Source organism: Solanum dulcamara, chromosome 2 (genome assembly GCF_947179165.1).
Source record: "Solanum dulcamara chromosome 2, daSolDulc1.2, whole genome shotgun sequence".
NCBI lineage: Eukaryota > Viridiplantae > Streptophyta > Magnoliopsida > Solanales > Solanaceae > Solanum > Solanum dulcamara.
In genome coordinates, this window is record NC_077238.1 from 78327238 (window position 1) to 78347074 (window position 19837).

General features: G+C 34.7%; 2 protein-coding genes and 1 long non-coding RNA gene across 3 annotated transcripts; 2 read left to right on the top strand and 1 right to left on the bottom strand.

Annotated features, from left to right (window-relative positions):
- Positions 1 to 1252: 1252 nt before the first annotated feature.
- On the top strand, positions 1253 to 4123 carry LOC129880859 (laccase-12-like). Its single transcript, XM_055955087.1, has 6 exons — positions 1253 to 1439; positions 1532 to 1683; positions 1794 to 2038; positions 2248 to 2376; positions 2683 to 3636; positions 3721 to 4123. Exons 1-6 carry the CDS (start codon positions 1329 to 1331, stop codon positions 3849 to 3851), a joined length of 1722 nt encoding a protein of 573 aa, XP_055811062.1. The 5' UTR covers positions 1253 to 1328; the 3' UTR covers positions 3852 to 4123.
- A 12145-nt stretch (positions 4124 to 16268) lies between these two features.
- Positions 16269 to 18954, top strand: LOC129880863 (laccase-12-like). The gene is made up of 6 exons (XM_055955091.1): positions 16269 to 16763; positions 16855 to 17006; positions 17130 to 17371; positions 17485 to 17613; positions 17783 to 18739; positions 18824 to 18954. The coding sequence occupies exons 1-6, from the start codon at positions 16653 to 16655 to the stop codon at positions 18952 to 18954; spliced, it is 1722 nt and encodes a 573-aa protein (XP_055811066.1). The 5' UTR covers positions 16269 to 16652.
- LOC129880864 (uncharacterized) lies at positions 16870 to 19371 on the bottom strand. The gene is made up of 4 exons (XR_008765506.1): positions 19270 to 19371; positions 18864 to 18957; positions 17505 to 17593; positions 16870 to 16927 (listed from the first exon to the last, which is right to left on the bottom strand). It is a non-coding gene; the product is annotated as an uncharacterized LOC129880864 (long non-coding RNA).
- Between the last annotated feature and the right edge of the window lie 466 nt (positions 19372 to 19837).

A 19837-nucleotide genomic window follows, 5' to 3' on the forward strand; every position in this document is an offset into this window, starting at 1 on the left:
TTCGATATTCACCATATTAGGACATCCTTGCCGTGCACATTTGTGCTACATATTTACAAATTACAAATATTTTGGCTAATTCAACTAAGATCAAGAAAAAAGAAATAAAATAGTAACACGTGCATTCTTCTCCTTTCTTCTTTCTTTTTAAATGGTCAAAAAAAAAAAGAAGACAAGAAGTCAAAGAGGGGTGGTGTGGGAAGGTGGGGGTGGGGGTGGGGTGAGATTGTGTTTTTTTGTTCGACAGACCACCTACTTAAAAATATAACTAATCAAAATCAAAGTTTGTTTTTGTAGGTTTCTCTAACAGAACATTATAGTTAGAATTCAAAACCAATCAAATTTTTAAAAGGATTACTTTAATAGACAAAACCAAACACAAGAAGACTTTTGTAGTCTTTAATTTCATCATCACTAGACTTTATCCTCTTACGTTTTTACCATACTTTAGTTATAATCTTTTAACAACCTAACTGTCACTTTTCTGAAGATTTTAATCATCATCTACTAGTGACTTTTGGTGTAGTAGTTTTTTATAATTTCACCGAAAGACTTATACCTCCTCGTGACGAAGTCAGAAATTCATACTAGAATATCATATCGGGATTTGAACCTACACTTCTTTCATCCAAATTCTTTTCATATCATCATACTAAAAAAAATAAAAGTAAAAAATAAGTTATATATATATATATGCATTGATACCAAGTATCAGTAGGCCTTTCTGGACAACTTTCTTCCATGTAATTTTAGATCCACCCCTTTTCCCTTTAACACCTTAATGTACCACATTTTCACACGTACAAATTGATGTATCTATAGGTCGATGCAGAACATGTGAGCTTATGATCTAAAACAACTTTTGAACCCACAACACTAGAATCTTCCCTTTATGTCAAAGGGATTCAACGGTTTATATATTATAATAAAAAATTGTTTTTTTTTCGATTTGTACAATATAATTTTTCGACAAAAGATATTCAATTGGACTCCCTTGAATTTTAATCATAACAACTAACTCCAATTAGTTGGATAACAGCACATCGTTAATGTTAAGCAAAAACCATAAAAGTGATGTTTCAATGAAAAAGACTTCATAGTGTAACCATTTTTCATGAAAATTTATGCAGTTAGATAGGTTAAGTGGGTGAACCAATATAGCTAGCTCTACAGAGTTCAACTAAGTTTAGATAACATAATCTGTCAACTTCAGACAACATTTATCTCTACTTCTTCCCCTATAAAAGCAGACCCCTCAACTCTACTATCTTTCACAAACAAGCACTGACTTCCATTTCGACTAATAATCGATCAAGTTTTAGAAACAAATGGAGGCCATCAAAAGCATTGCGAACCCTTTGAGTTCTTTGTGTTTTGTATGCATTTTGCTTCTCTTTGCAAATGCAGCATCTGAGAAAACACATTACCATGATTTTGTTGTAAGCTGTCCAAGATTTTGTTTCTTTGTTATCTGCTATCATTTCGTAAATTTAGAAATTCTACAATACTCACCTCTGTTTTTGTGGAACAGATTCAAGCAACACCAGTGAAGAGGCTGTGCAAAACCCACAACACCATAACGGTGAATGGACAATTCCCTGGACCAACATTGGAAGTAAACAACGGGGATACTCTGGTGGTTAACGTTGTCAATAGAGCTCGATATAATGTCACCATTCACTGGTATGCTCATGCATGCAGAACTCAAATGAACTGATATATGTTATATAAACTAGACACCGTTATATTTCATATGACTTTCTTTTTATACTATTTTTTTGGTGTTTCAAAAGGCATGGAGTTAGGCAAATGAGATCAGGATGGGCAGATGGACCAGAATTTATCACTCAATGCCCGATTAGACCAGGAAAGAGTTACACTTACCGGTTTACAATTCAAGGACAGGAAGGGACACTTTGGTGGCACGCCCACAGCTCATGGCTTAGGGCTACTGTTTATGGAGCTCTAATTATTCACCCAAAAGAAGGAGAAAACTATCCATTTCCTAAGCCCAAAAGAGAAACACCTATTCTGCTTGGTACTAATTCTACCTTCTCTTATCATCGGAAGCTTTGATCATTTTTCAAAAACAATACTGCATCTGTCCCATTTCATGTGGCCTTGTTTGACTGCAAAGAATAATGCTCTCACATAAAATCCGACAGAGAGAGTACTAGTTATGCATCTGCTCATATTCTGTTTCCTTTTAGAAATTTTGTTGAAATGATAGTTTGAAATGCTGATCAGGTGAGTGGTGGGATGCAAACCCCATTGATGTTGTAAGACAAGCTACGAGAACAGGAGCAGCTCCTAATGTATCAGATGCTTACACGATCAATGGTCAACCAGGTGACCTCTACAAGTGTTCCAGTCAAGGTTAGCTCTAAATTCTAATCTCACAGAATATTTGCCTCAGAAATCAAAAGAAAAGACCTATAGAAATTGTATCTCGACTCTTTTGTACAGACCGTCAAGATTACTTCTTAAAGCAAAAACATTTTGTTTAAATACTCAAGACAATGAAATCATCTAATACTCTTAAAAGATCAAATAATAGAAGCAAGTTTATACATAGTAAAAGGAGTCATTTCAGGTTAACAATGTTATGCTAGCATTCACTAAACTACGATTAGATATCCTATCTGTTCACGACATGTTTTCATAGAAATTATATTTATGCAGATACCACCATAGTTCCTATGAACTCAGGCGAAACTAACCTCCTTCGAGTTATCAATGCTGGAATGAACCAGGAGCTTTTCTTTACTGTGGCAAACCACAAGTTAACTGTTGTTGGAGCAGATGCCTCTTATGTTAAACCCTTCACTACATCAGTCCTTATGCTCGGACCAGGACAGACAACTGATGTCCTTATCAAAGTTGATCAGCCACCAAGCAGATACTACATGGCAGCACGTGCCTACGCAAGTGCCCAAGGTGCCCCCTTTGATAATACCACAACAACAGCCATCCTCGAGTACAGGACATCTTGTTCTTCCAACTGTGCCAAGACCAAACCGGTTTTCCCATCTTTACCAGCATTTAATGACACAGCCACTGCTACAGCCTTCACAACAAAATTTAGAAGCCCAAGAAAGGTCGAGGTACCCAAGGAAATCGATGAAAATCTATTCTTCACTGTTGGGCTAGGACTCAACAATTGTCCAAGAGGTGCACGCTCTAGAAACTGTCAAGGTCCAAATGGAACACGATTCACTGCAAGTATGAACAATGTATCTTTTGTGCTACCATCCAATTTTTCCCTTCTACAAGCACATCACAAGGGCATACCTGGTGTTTTCTCAACTGATTTCCCAGCTGTACCACCTGTAAAATTTGATTATACTGGCAATGTTAGCCGTTCGTTATGGCAACCTATTCGAGGAACTAAACTGTACAAGCTGAACTATGGGGCAAGAGTGCAAGTTGTGTTACAGGGGACGAGTATCTTCACAGCTGAAAACCACCCAATTCATCTTCACGGATATGATTTTTACATCATTGCAGAGGGTTTCGGTAACTTTAATCCAAAAACAGATACATCTAAATTCAACCTTGTTGATCCACCTCTCAGAAACACAGCCAGTGTGCCTGTTAATGGATGGGCAGTCATTAGATTTGTCGCGGACAATCCAGGTAAGATAAACAATATCCCTAACCCTTTTCTATATAATTTCACATTTCAAATGGTACAAAGTTAACAATATTAAGTTAATACAGGAGTGTGGCTAATGCACTGTCACTTAGATGTTCACATTACCTGGGGTTTGGCCATGGCGTTCCTCGTGGAAAACGGAGTTAGTGAATTAGAATCATTGGAAGCTCCTCCAGTAGATCTGCCTGTATGCTAACATCTGCAACCTACACAAAATTCAGAGCCCTACAGAAATCAATTTTATTTGTTCTACTACATTTTCCCTCTTTTCCTAGAATTTATGGTCAATATAGTGCCAAAATTGATACACCATCCGTTGTAGAATTAAGCAGAATATTGCCCAGATTAAATCAGTTGTGTTGTTTTGAGTGCAGAAGAATTTTCAGTAGCTCCTATTATTCTATAATGTAACAATATTTGCTTTTCATCAAACATGTAATATGTGGTTTGTCCATTTGTTTCTAACAATGATTTTTTTTATGTCAAATTTTAACGGTAAAACAAATAGCCCAATCGATAATGATCATGATAAACTAAAAACCAATAAGTAAATATCTTAATGGTTCTATAACAGTTTAACACGCCAACAAATCGACCGATACGCAGCCCTAGACTTGTGGTAGGAGGATTGAGATATTTCCTCTCTTATTAATCACAGTTCTCGAGTTTGAACTTCTGAAAATAAAATAAAATTGAGAGTATCTAAAGTTTAAATCTAAATATCTAAAGTTCAAACTATAGAAACGATATGTTAAATTCACGATGTCTGAAATTTGTAATTCTCTCATAAGTCTGAAGTTAATTCTCAGACTAAACATTAAACATTTTATAATTTTGGATTATATCTTAATGAAGATCCTCGAATTGGCTATATGTGCACTTTCCCCTCCCCTCTATTTTACTTTGTATTAATGAATTTAGAGTTAGTACACATATATATACGCTCTTACAATGAAGATTTTAACTCATTGAAGATATTATCTCACCAATCTACACGTGCCCCTAAAAAAAATAATTAAAATTTAAAGTTTATTAAGTATTACTTATAATGTTTTTAAGTTAATATATAATAATAATTATGTTTATAAGTAAATACTTACAGATATTAATACAAAATTCATCCTCAGCAGAAGTAATTGAATTACTGTGAATACATACAATATACGTTAAATCTGACACTACTTGTACAAAACAAAAAGAATAAAATAATACACAAACAAACATCGTACGAATAGAGATTCATGACATTGTATGTGTACCAAAACAGAAAAAGAGATAAGAACACGGGTGCAACATGAAAGCTTTGAGTTTACGTGAATTCAGTAATTTTTATTTATATTTTGTATGTGTAATTAGAAAGTTACTAATTTCAGATCGTTGTGAAAATCTATATAACCTTCAAATATTAGATCCGGCTCTAAATAAGGACTATGGAGAAGTTCAAGGATAAGAAAACACCACATATTTCAATTGATTTGTCTGATTTTAACTTGAAACGAAATTTAAGAAAGTAAATAAGATTTTTGAATTTTATGATCTTAAATTAAAGATACGTAGAATGTACCAAAATATTCATTAAACTTGTAGTTTTAAATATGCTATAAAGAAAGTTGATATAAAAGAGTTGTCAAAAATAAATAAATGAAAGTGTTGTAAAATAAACAAGATTTATCGAAATAAAGCGGAGAAAATAAGAAATAACAAGGGAAACAAAAGAATAAATTTTGCAGTAAACGTTTGTTCTCAATCTGTTCGTCTATTTTGCATTGTCAATTAGCAATATATATAGAAGATAATAAGTGGGTTGCCTACTTTCAGTGGGCCCCATTTTATTAAACTATAAACCTAGTGGACAATTATATATGTCTAGTGGACAGTCCACTTAACACTCCCCCTTAAATGTCCACGTGTAATGTGTTTTTATAAAAACACTTTACAATAATATACATATCTGGTAATACGCATTGAGTGCTGCCTCATTAAAAACCTTACCAGAAAAATCCAGTGGGACAAAACCTTGGTTAAGGAAAAAAGAGTGCAGCGCGTATTTTACTCCCCTTGATGAAAACTTCATTTGATATTTTGGAGACGGCGCATTCCAACCTTATATCTCAATTTCTCAAAAGTTGATGTTGGTAATACCTTTGTGAATAAGTCTGCAAGATTATCACTTGAACGAACTTGTTGTACATCAATATCACCATTCTTCTGGAGATCATGTGTGAAGAATAATTTTGGTGAAATATGTTTCGTTCTGTCTCCTTTTATGAAGCCACCTTTCAATTGAGCTATGCACACGACATTTTCTTCGAATATAATTGTGGGTACTTTGACATTATTTTCCAGGCCACATCTTTCTTTGATGAACTGTATTATCGATTTCAACCACACACATTCTCTACTTGCTTCGTGAATTGCTATTATTTCAGCATGATTTGGAGAAGTAGCAACTATGGACTGCTTTGTAGATCGTCATGATATTGCAGTTCCTCCATGTGTAAATAGATAGCCTGTTTGAGATTGAGCTTTATGTGGGTCCGATAAATAACCTGCATCTACATAACCAATAAGGTGTGCGCAACCTTTGTTAGTATAAAACAAACTCATATCAATCGTACCCTTCAGGTATCGCAAAATATGTTTGATACCGTTCCAATGCCTTCGCGTTGGGGAAGAACTATACCTTGCTAGCAAATTAACAGAAAATGTTATATCAGGCCTAGTTGCGTTAGCAAGATACATAAGTGCACCAATAACACTGAGATATGGTACTTCAGGACCAAGAATTTCTTCATCCTCTCCTGGAGGTCGAAATTGATCTTTTTCCACTTCAAGTGATCGAACAATCATTGGAGTACTTAATGGATGTACTTTGTCCATGTAAAATCTTTTTAAGATTTTTTCAGTGTAGGCAAATTGATGGACAAAAACCCCGTCTGCTAAATGTTCAATTTGCAGACCTAGACAAAGTTTTGTCTTTCCAAGGTCTTTCATTTCAAATTCTTTCTTTAGATATTCAATTGCCTTTTGGACCTCTTCAGTGGTTCCAATGAGATTTATATCATCAACATAAATGGCGAGTATAACAAATTCTGATTCCGTTTTTTTAATAAAAATACATGGACAAATAACATCATTTATATATCCTTCATTTATTAAGTACTCACTAAGGCGATTATACCATATACGTCCTGATTATTTCAGACCATATAATGATCTTTGCAGTTTTATTGAGTACATCTCCCGAGACTTATTACATGCTTCAGGCAATTTTAATCCTTCTGAGATTTTCATGTAAATTTCATTATCAAGTGAACCATAAAGGTAGGCTGTAACTACATCCATTAGATGTATATCAAGATTTTTATGTACAGATAGACTGATTAGATATCGAAATGTTATTCCATCCATAACGGGTGAATATGTTTCTTCATAGTTGACCCCGGGTCTTTGAGAGAATCCTTGTGCAACAAGGCTGTGACACCCCAAACTTTTTTTCGCAAAGACTCGAATATTTCCTCATGTGTGGATAGACTCGGACCGGAGGACTTGTAATTCTACATATGAATTATGATTAATTCCTAAGTATTTGAAGTGTTTAGATGTGCTTAGGGGTCATAAGGGATCTCTAACACCAAGTCGAGTCCAAAGAACTCCAATCGATTAAGTTTTTGGACGAGTTAGTATAAGGTTCAACTTCAAATGACCATATCTCCTAGGATATAAAGAACTGGGTGGCCCACGACGTACCAAATTAAAGGTATTTGAGTCTTCTTTCCAACTCCACTAAGATTGAAATTTTTGGAGTTCAGAGTCAAACGTTATGGTCATTTTACTACAGACTAGTACTGCAGGAATTTCAGGCCTGGGCGAAATTTAGGCTTGGCGCTCCAGTGGCGCCCCACGCCACTATAGCGCCAGAAAACAGCCTCAGTAGTTTGGGGCTTGGCGCGATGCGCCACTATTATATGTGTAGGGTTTTAAGCCTATTTTGTCTTGGTGCTGCAGTGCCGCGACGCGCCAACAAGACTTTTGCCCAATTTTCCAGATTTTTGAAGAAGGGCAACTTGGACTTTTTCTAAATTATATATACACCATCCTTGGATATTTTTGGACCATTTTTCAGTCCTCCCTCTCTCTCTAAAAAGCCCTAATATTTTCCCTCTCTCTTTTTCTTCTTCTTCTTCTCCAAATCCATCTCCAACAAAGGGTGCCTTCAAAAGTTTCAAGAATTCAAGCCTTCCATTGAAGACCTAACATCAAGGTCTCTTCAAAAGTCTTCAAACAAGGTATGTAAGGCTAACCTAAAATATGGGTTGAGTTCTTCCATATGACCATAGATGTGTTGGTTAGGAGTTGTGAAAGAGTTGCACCTTCTAGAAAGGTTTTCTTGAAAGTTTTCCCTAAACTATGGAATGTTTTTAGATACTAATGGTTGATTGAGGATTTTAATGACTTGAGTTACTAAATAGTTATTTTTCATATTATCGACTACAAATGTACCTTTGTATATAGATTTATAGGTATTGATGATATTCTTGAGTTGAGTTTGTTGAGAGTAAGGATTCATGTTTCATTCACATGAACCCAAGATGAGATTTATTTTGTCATAATTGTCTTGAGGTTGAGATGGATAGTTGTGTGTATATATGTATTGATTGGAACGGAAAGAATGAATTGGATAATTAAGAATGTCCCTTTGTTTCTATAATTTGAACATAGGACTAAAATGAAGATTGTGGAGTAGATGTTTGATAATGATGTGATGATAATATTTGACAATGATGTGATGGTAATATTTGATGGTGATGTGAATGGTGGTGTTTTGATGATGTGTAATAATGATGCGAGTGACGATGTTTTGATGATGGTGTGAGTGATGATGTGAATAGTGATTATTTAATATGTGTGTAATGATTGATGAAGAGGTATGTTGATGAGGAGGTTATGTGATGAAGTGAATTGGAGTCTAATGTGATTATGTGATATGTGAATTGCATATTTTGAGTCGGTTGGAGTCTTATGAGTATTTTTAAAAATAAAGAATCTTTTGAAAAGGAGTTTTAAATACATAATTTGTGAGAATTTTTGCATAAACTATTTATACACTATTTTGAGTTTAAGAAATGATTATTTTCATCTATGATTTAAAAAGAGTTTAAGCATGAGTTGAATTTGAAAAGTCTTTTAATTATTTTGGAACACGAGTATTTTGAGTATAAGTGAGTTGAGTATTTTTACTTTAAAATGTCAATTTTTCCGAGATTGTATAGATTTTAAAGATAAGAGTTTGATGATTTGAGATGAGTCGATTTGAAAGAAGGTCCAATGAGGCCAGATTTGATTGAGTTTTGAAAAGAGTCCAATGAGACTAAATGAGTTGATTTGAAAGAGTCCGATGAGACTAAATGAGCATTTTGAGTATTTTACTCACTTGATAGATATGAGCATATTGAGTCTTGGGAGGAGTATCGAGTACCGAATTGGGTAAGAGTATAGTCCGTACTCGAACCAATAAACTACGTCGCCAAACGTATGAGGGGATTGAACCGTTAAAGTCGGATGCTTCCCCAAAATATTTGTCCTGACATTATAGGACTTGGTTGGATTGGATCCATGATTGGTTGATGCATTCATACCCTGGCAAGGTATGAATGGACGCGGCAACAACGTCGGCTTGTTGTACTATCACTCGCTCATATGATGATGGTTGTCGGTTAGAGAAACTTCCAATTGAATGGATTATGCTTGATCTGATTGGTTTGATTATGATTGTAGATGACTGAGTTGAATTGTAAGACATTGCATAACTTAATTTGCATATTTATTGAGTTGAGCCCCTTTGAGTTGATTGTGAGTTGATTGCATTGATCGGATTGGATTAGATGAATTGTGATTTGATAGTGTGCGATTGGACTGGATTGGATTAGATGATATGTTTATTGGGTTGAATGGAAGGATATATAATAGATTGGATCGGATCGTATATGACCGGGTTGAACCGATTGTATACGATTGGATTGAATCGGATGATATATGATTTGATTGAACTGTATTGTGTATGATTGGATTGGATTGTATGATGTGTGATTGGTCTTTGTCTAGAAATGTATTCTTACTTTAAACTTATGACGCCTTATTTGAGTCTCTCTTATCTTTCTGATTTGGAGATATTTGGACCAACGTTATTCTTTCTTGAGGTATGTTTCATTCTGTCATATTACATACTCGTACATTCCATGTACTGACGTCCATTTGGACCTGCATCGTTTAATGATGCAGAGACAGATTTAAGAGATCGTCAATGGGAGCATCATTGGGGATCTATTCGCATTCAGCGTATTGGTGAGTCCTCCCCTACATTCGGAGGACACCGCTTATGTTATTCTTGCATCGAGTTAGCCCTTGTCATTTGATTTGAGGTAGCCATGAACATGTCATTGGCACCAATTAGATAGTACTGATAGAGGCTTCATAGACTGGATAGTGATGGATCGATTGAGTATTTCTTTCCTTGAGTTATTCTTGTCAAACTATTTTTAATGATAAATATTTTAGTTGATTTGTTGGCCCATGGCCTTTATTCTTTGAGTTGGATGGGTGATTTGAGTTGCCCGCTAAATTATTCTTTATTTTTAAACTTTCCGCTGAATGAATGAATGAACGGATGTGTGATCGAGCTATGTGGTTCACTCGGGAGTCAGAAATGGTTCCTGAGTGCCGGTCACGTCTAGGGTACCCTCTCGAGGCGTGACAAAGGCGCGCCTTGTATCTTACAATTTCATTTCTCTCATTTTGTTTTTGTACAAATACTCATTTATAGCCAATTAGTTTTACACCTTCAGGGGTTTGGACTACAGGTCCAAAAACCTCACGTTTAGCAAGTGAGTCCAATTCTTATTGAATTGCCTTTTGCCATTCTGGCCAATCACATCTACGTCGACATTCTTCGACGGATTTAGACTCAAGACTTTCACTATCTTGCATGAGGTTAATTGCAACATTATATGTAAAAACATTATCCACCGTAATTTTTAATCGATCTAGATTTATCTCATCACCTATAGAACTTATTGAAAGTTCTTCATTCACTTGAGTCTCGGGCTCACTGATTTCTTCAGGAATATCAAGAGTATTCAAATCTTGACCTTCTTTGGGAGGTTTTTGTGTAGTATCATTTTGATTATTTTTTACGCTTCTCTTTCTAGGATTTTTATCCTTTGATCCCAATGGTCTACCACGCTTCTGACGTGTTTGGGATTCAGAAGCTATGATACTAGTAGATGGTCCTTTTGGGACATCAATACGGATAGACACATTCACTGCTGGAATATGTGACTTTGTTATCCGTATCAAATCAGTAAATGCATCTGGCATTTGGTTTGCTATTTTCTGTAAGTGGATGATCTTCTGGACCTCCTGCTCACATGTGCGGGTGCGTGAATCAAAATGTGATAGTGATGAAATTTTTCACGCAATTTCTTTTTCTTTTTCGGGTTCCTTTTTCTCTCCCCCTAATGGCGAAAAAAATATTTCATCAAACCGACAATTTGCAAATCGAGCAGTGAATAAGTCTCTAGTCAATGGTTCAAGGTATCGAATTATGGAGGGTGAGTCAAACCCAACATATATGTCCAACCTTCGTTGAGGGCCCATTTTTGTACGTTGTGGTGGTGCTACAGACACGTATACCGCACAACCAAAAATTCTTAAATGGGCTATATTTGCTTCATGACCAAATACTAATTGTGACGGAGAATATTTATTATAATGTGTCGGTCTGAAACGTACAAGTGCTGCTGCATGTAAGATAGCATGACCCCAAACAGTAATTGACAATTTTGTTTTCATTAGTAAAGGTCTTGCTATCAATTGTAGGCGCTTTATAAATTACTCTGCAAGGCCATTTTGAGTATGAACATGAGCAACAGGATGTTCAATTTTTATCCCAATTGATAAGCAATAATCATTAAAAGCATGGGATGTAAATTCTCCAGCATTATCAAGGCGAATGACCTTAATTGGATAATCTGGGAATTGCGCCATTAATCTTATTATTTGTGCTGACAACTTCGCAAATGCCAGGTGACCATCTAGATGATGCATCTATTAGGACCATAAAATATCTAAACAATCCACTAGGTGGATGAATAGGTCCACATATATCTCCATGTATACGCTCTAAAAAGCTAGGAGATATGCCAACCTTCAGGGTCGATGGTCTAACAATTAGTTTGCCTTGATAACAAGAAGCACATGAAAATTCATCATTTGTAAGAATCTTCTGGTTCTTTAACGGATGTCCAGTTGAATTTTCAAGAATTCGTCTCATCATTATTGATCCAAGATGACCTATTCGATCATGCCATAGCACAAATGTATTTGGATCAGTAAACTTCTGATTTACGATCATATGTGCTTCAATTGCACTAATTTTTGCATAATATAGGCCAGAGGATAAAGTTGATAATTTTTCCAAAATATATTTCTCGCCTGAGACACTTTTGGTTATACCAAGATATTCAGTATTTATTTCAGTTATTGTCTCAACATGATATCCATTCCTGCGGATATCTTTAAAACTTAACAAATTTCTTGGGGATTTAGAAGAGAATAGTGCATCTTCTATAACAATTTGTGTCCCCTTAGGCAGAATTATAGTAGCTCTTCCGGAGCTTTCAATCAATTTGGAATTGCCAGATATAGTAGTTATATTAGTTGTTCTTCTACGCAAGTTGGAAAAATATTTCTCGTCTTTAAAAATAGCATGAGTTGTTCCACTATCAATTACACAAATATCTTCTTGATTGATCATTGATCCAAATAAAATTTGAGGCATTTCCATATTTTCTTCACAAAGAAAGAAAGTAAATGTTATAATTAATACATAATTTATTATACAAAATTTTATTTTATTACATGGATCTAAAAAAATACAAACATAATATTTAATACATACAACAACAAAGAGAATTATTTAAATATTATCGGGCTTATCAACATTCATATTTACTTCTGGAAAATTAAAGAAATCAGCTACATCCAGATGCATGAGCTCAATATTGTCCTCAGAGATAAAATTTGTCTCTGGATTATTTTCTGCCCTCTTTAATGATGCCTAATATAGCTGAACCAAGCGTTTTGACAACCGGCAAGTCCACGACCAGTGCCCCACACCTCCACATCTATGACATACACTTTCTGAATTTTTTTTGGATAAAGCTTCTGACTTTTTACTCTGCCTTTTATATCGCTGATCATTTCTCGGTGCCAGCCGAGCATCATAATTATAATTTCTTTGTCGCCCATGACCACGACCACGACTGGGGTCATGACCTCTTTCTCGTTGGTTATAATTTGTCTGATTCACTTCAGGGAGCGACAAAGAACCAACGGGCTGACTATCATGATTTTTCATTAATAATTCATTATGGCGTTCAGCAATAAGTAAGTGAGATAATAATTCAGAATATTTTGTAAAGATTTTTTCGCGATATTGCTGCTGCAAGAGCATATTCGCGGGTGAAAATATGGAGTATGTTTTTTCAAGTTTATCTTGTTCCATGATTTCATCTCCGCATAAAGTTAACTAAGCTATAATTCGAAATAAAGCAGAATTATATTCAGTTATATTTTTAAAGTCCATTAGTCTCAGATTTAACCAGTCATGACGTGCTTGTGGAAGCATGACCAACTTCAGGTGGTCATACCTTTCTTTTAAATTTTTCCACAATTTCAAGGGATCTTTTAATGTAAGATATTGTAATTTAAGACCCTCATCAAGATGGTGGCGGAGGAAAATCATAGCTTTTGCACGGTCTTGACTAGATGCCGTGTTATCATCTTTGATGGTGTCTGCCAGACCCATCGATTCAAGATGAATTTCGACATCTAGTGCCCATGAGGAGTAATCCTTTCCAAAGATATCCAAAGCAACAAATTCAAGTTTTGAAATATTTGTCATTTTATGAAAAGAAAATTAAATAAAATTCTTACCGCTTTTTGTTACATTCAAAAAAAAATAGCCGCAGCCTCATGCTGATAACGTGTTGTAAAATAAGCAAGATTTATCAAAATAAAGCGGAGAAAATAAGAAATAACAAGGGAAACAAAAGAATAAATTTTGCAGTAAACGTTTGTTCTCAATCTGTTCGTCTATTTTGCATTGCCAATTAGCAATATATATAAAAGATAATAAGTGGGCTGCCTACTTTTAGTGGGCCCCATTTTATTAAACTATAAACCTAGTGGACAATTATATATGTCTAGTGGACAGTCCACTTAACAGAAAGAACATTTTTTTTAAAACGGATTAAAAAAGGGAAAATTTCGCAAATAACCACAATAATAAACTTAATTAGGCTCCTTAGTTATAGTTTGCATATTTACGAGTTGTAGCTATAGTTTAAGCTATTTCGTTTGTATAATTCGCGAATAATTGAGCTATTTTTGTATAAACTTGAAATAACGAATTTATATAAATACAAACATCTAAACTTTAAACAATTATACAAATTATATTATACAAAATTACATTATACAAAAGTTATATTATACAAATTCCGAATAATACAAACGTGCGAATTATACAAACTTGAACCGTAACTAACGCTAAATATTAATGGTGAATTATAAATTAGCTAAACTATAACTATGTTAATTAATTAACTAGTATATATTTATTTATTTGCGTAATTTTTCCTTTAAAATGAATAGGACAAAATTTAAAACATAGGTGCAGTATATTATTCTGACAGACCACCTACTTAAGACATCATTTACCAGATCAAGTGCTTATATATGTAGTTGGAATTTAGAATTGAGGAGCAATAAAATGTTTATAAAGGGCTAATTTAATAGACATAAAAAACTGAAAAGGACTTTTTACCATCTTTAACCTTATCATCCACAACATTTCATGTCATTGGGTTAGTAGCATATATTGGACGTAACTACTCTCTTATTTGGAAATGTGCCGCTTGTCTTTTGATCGATGCACAGTTGAGGAGATCGATCACAAACGTTATACGTTTGTTCAATTCCTTACAAAAAGGCCATTGTTACGGATGATTAGTCGATACACAAAAACATATCTTATTAGTACTATCTAATAGTTATATGTATACACATACATAGGTGCACAATTAGAGATCAAGGTATGAATTCGGCTGAATTCAATAATTTTAATAAACTTATTTAATATATATAAATTATTAATTTAAAGCTTATTTAAAAGAATTAGGATACTAAAATCTATAAATTTCAAATTATAACTTCAACCTTTACCTATACAATTAGCATAAGCATATTTATAATTTCAAAAAGATGTGTGCATTAGTAAGAAGATGTGGATTCTATGAATTAAATTTGACGGTTCAAATATTTGTGTGGAGCTAGCCTCCGAGATACGGATTTGTGGCGGATCCGAAATTTTCACATAGTAGGTTTAAAATATAAAACTGTGGGATTTGAACTTGGAAGTTGGAACCTTATATATATATAGGGATTCAAAAAAACTCACCTTATATACAGTGTAATTTTTTATCGAGGGAATCCGGGTGAACACTCTCATTCCCTCCTAGAATTGCTCATGGGTTCGTCCAAACCCATTAACTTTGGTCCAAACTCTCTCTGTCTTAAGAAATCCATTCAATATGTACAGATTATTAATTTAGAATCAGTTACATAAAAAAGGGCTAAAATTTTAAATCCATAAATTTTAAATTTTGACTCCGCCTCCAAACATATGCAATATATAAAAATTAAATATTAAAGTAAAAGTTAGAACCTGAACATTATATGTGTACCCTTCAAAACAAAACAAAAAACCAAATGAGATATTTACGTTTCAACTAATTCTTGGTCACTACTTTTCAGAGTTTTAAGAAGTAAATAAATTGCAGTTTACAGCTACGTCGGTTCCTTGGAATTGAAATATTATGAGATGTCATTTCTTGATTACATTAAGAGCTTTTATGACATTAATTCATTTAACTAATATATTCAGTATAATTCTATAAGTGGAGCCTGAGGGAGGATAGAGTGTACGTGCTCCTTATCCCTATCTTGTAGAGATAGAAAGGTTGTTTTCGATAGACACTCAGCTTAAATAAAGCATACCAAACAGTTTTGAAAAGGGGATACAGATATAGGAGCAATAACAACAACAAAATAATGTGAAATGGAGAGTAATACATAACAAACAGGAGAAAGAACACTAACAGCAACAAAATAATGTAATAATATGATGAAAACTGACTATTGGTCTATCCTTGATTAGAGATTTTTATGTGAAAAATATGAATCGAAGTTTGAAGAAGGGCAGGGAGAAGGAGCCCTTGACCCGCAAGAGGATTTATTCTATCACATAGTTTGGGTTCCTAGAATATGGCGCCCTTCAGGCTTTCTATAGTTAGTATCTGATGAAAGGCCCAATGAATTAGAATTTCCTTATTGGTCCAGGTCATTTCTGGGCAAGCGGATTGTTTATGATGAGCACAAAAAAACACCAGTGATAGCCGAAATCGAAAATCAAGAAACTGCGAGAATAGTGTTAATACTACTGGTACAAAGGAAGGTTCAAGTAAATAATTTGTATGTCCTAAGTACACACTATAGCTCAAAACTTTATCTTTCATCAATTTGTGATTGATGAAGATAGTTGGAAGGTGGTGTTATAATCATCACAACAAACTACAGTTTGTTGGATAACATCACATCGTTAATGTTAAGCAAAATCTAATTAGTCAAGTAGTTATAGATCAAGGCATTGTTCATGAAAATGAAAATTGCAGCTGTTAAGATAGGTTAAGTGAATAAACCAATCAGTTCTACAGAGTTTTAACTAAGTTTTTTGGTAACATAATCAGTCAACCTCACACAACCTTTATCTATAAAAGCAGACCCCTCAACTCTAATATCTTTCAGAAACAAGCACTGACTTCCATTTCTACTAATACTCGAATCGAATTTTAGTTTTAAAAAAAAAGGAAAAGAAATGGAGGCCATCAAAAGCATTATGAATCCTCTGAGTTCTTTCTGTTTTGTATGCATGTTGCTTCTGTTTGCAAATGCAGCATCTACGAAAACTCATTATCATGATTTTGTTGTAAGCTTTTCAAGATTTCCCATAGTTATTTGCTAACATCTCGTAAATTTTATAAATTCTACGATACTGACCTCTGTTTTTCTTGTAACAGATTCAAGCAACACCAGTGAAGAGGCTGTGCAAAATCCACAACATCATAACGGTGAATGGGCAATTCCCTGGACCTACATTGGAAGTAAACAACGGAGATACTCTGGTGGTTAACGTTGTCAATAGAGCTCGATATAATGTCACCATTCACTGGTAAATTCATGCATGCAGAACTTAAATGAACTGATATATGTTACTCCAAAAGACCAAGACATGATTGTATTTCATATGACTTTTACTTTTACACTTTTATACTATTTTGTTGTGTTTCAAAAGGCATGGGGTTAGGCAAATGAGAACAGGATGGGCAGATGGACCTGAATTTGTCACTCAATGCCCAATTAGACCAGGAAAGAGTTACACTTACCGGTTTACAATTCAAGGACAGGAAGGGACTCTTTGGTGGCACGCCCATAGCTCATGGCTCAGGGCTACTGTTTATGGAGCTTTGATTATCCATCCAAAAGGAGGAAACTATCCATTTCCTAAGCCCAAAAGAGAAACGCCAATTCTACTTGGTACTTCTTCTACCTTCTCTTATCACCAGAAGAAATACTACATATGCATTTGCTCATATTCTGTTTCCGCTTAGAAATATTATTGAAATGATATTTTTGGTAATGCTTATCAGGTGAATGGTGGAATACGAACCCAATTGATGTTGTAAGACGAGCAACAAGCACAGGAGCAGCTCCTAATATATCTGATGCGTACACCATCAATGGTCAACCAGGTGACCTCTACAAGTGTTCCAGACAAGGTTAGTTCTAACTTCAAATCTCACAGAATATTAAGATCACTTCTTAAAGAAAAAAGATTGAGTTCGAATACGCAAGACAATGAAATCATGGTATGCTAACATTCAGTAAACTATAATTCAACATCTAACGTACCCAGGACATGTTTTCATACAAACCATGTTTATGCAGATACCACCATAGTTCATATGGACTCTGGTGAAACCAACCTCCTTCGAGTTGTCAACGCTGGACTGAACCAGCAGCTTTTCTTTACTGTGGCCAATCAAAAACTTACTGTTGTTGGAGCAGATGCATCTTATGTTAAACCCTTCACAACATCGGTTCTTATGCTGGGACCAGGCCAGACAACTGATGTTCTGATCAAAGCTGATCAACAATCAGCTAGATATTACATGGCAGCACGTGCCTATGCTAGTGCTCAAGGCGCACCATTTGATAATACCACAACCACAGCCATCCTCGAGTACAAGACAGCTTCTTGTTCTTCCAATTGTGTCAAAACTAATCCAGTTTTCCCATCTTTACCAGCATATAATGACACAGCCACTGCTACAGCTTTCACAACCAAATTCAGAAGCGCAAGAAAGGTTGAGGTTCCCAAGGAAATCGATGAAAATCTATTTTTCACAATTGGGCTGGGACTAGAGAACTGCTCAAGAGGTGCAAGCTCCAGAAACTGTCAAGGTCCAAATGGAACGCGATTCACAGCCAGTATGAACAATGTTTCTTTTGTGCTACCATCCAATTTTTCTCTCCTACAAGCACATCACCAACGCATACCTGGTTTCTTCTCAACTGATTTCCCAGCTGTGCCACCTGTAAAGTTTGATTATACTGGCAACGTAAGTCGGTCATTATGGCAACCTATTCGAGGAACTAAGCTTTACAAGCTGAAATATGGGGCAAGAGTGCAAGTTGTGTTACAGGGGACCAGTATCTTCACAGCTGAAAACCACCCAATTCATCTTCACGGATATGATTTTTACATCATTGCAGAGGGTTTCGGTAACTTTAATCCAAAAACAGATACATCTAAATTCAACCTTGTTGATCCACCTCTAAGAAATACAGCAAGTGTACCCGTTAACGGATGGGCAGTCATTAGATTTGTCGCGGACAATCCAGGTAAGATAAATAATATCCCTAACCCTTTTCTATATAATTTCACATTTCAAATGGTACAAAGTTAACAATATTAAGTTAATACAGGAGTGTGGCTAATGCACTGTCACTTGGATGTTCACATTACCTGGGGTTTGGCCATGGCGTTCCTCGTGGAAAACGGAGCTAGTGAATTAGAATCATTGGAAGCTCCTCCAGTAGATCTGCCCATCTGTTGACGACTGCAAAAAGCAGCATAAAACAAAAAAAAAATCATTTTCATTTTTCATAGATAGTGATCAAGATGGGGTTGAAGACGGATTAATCAAAAATCAATCCGCCTTCGACCCCAGAATATTCCCACATCAACATCAATTGTATTGTAATTCTAGTGCAATTAACATACAAGAATTTATTGAAATTTTAGTAAACTTGAATATCCATCCAAAAAGCAGTACAACAATTACAAACTGCCTATTCTAGATACTGATCTTTTATGAATCTTCGAACGTAAGATAAGAAAAAAAAAGGTAATCAGCAATAACAAATGTAACCTCTGCTTAGCATAATTACGGAGGATCAATGGGAGTAAGATTTTGAGTTTAAGGATTTTGAATTCTGGAAAAAACATGTGTTTTGATGAATTAATATTTATACATTTTAATTGTTTGTAAATATACAAAATAAAATTGAATTGATTGAGCGAGTTTCGCTCTATGTATTTAATAGTGGCAACACCAAAAATAAATAATATAAACGTTCCATAATATATTTTTATTTTATTTTTTACTTTCTTATTAATAAGTGTTACAAAGTGATAGCACATTATGGAAAGCAATGTAAGTCTAAAAATAAGTAAATATCAAATAAAGTTATAGAAAAACTTTTTATTGAGATTTTTTGAAGTTTTTCTTTTTAACTTATCATTTCAAAAAAAAAAAAAACACGACCATAAATTAATCTTAAAGAAAAGAATAAATTGCACCATTAATTAGATTATAATCAGTTCTAATATTGTATTTTTTCAATTGAACTTGGATTTCTTCCACAGTGTGCTGAGTTAAGACACCGTCTCTGGCAACCTTTTCCGGCGAACTTGTTGAAAAAATGCGGATTAACACA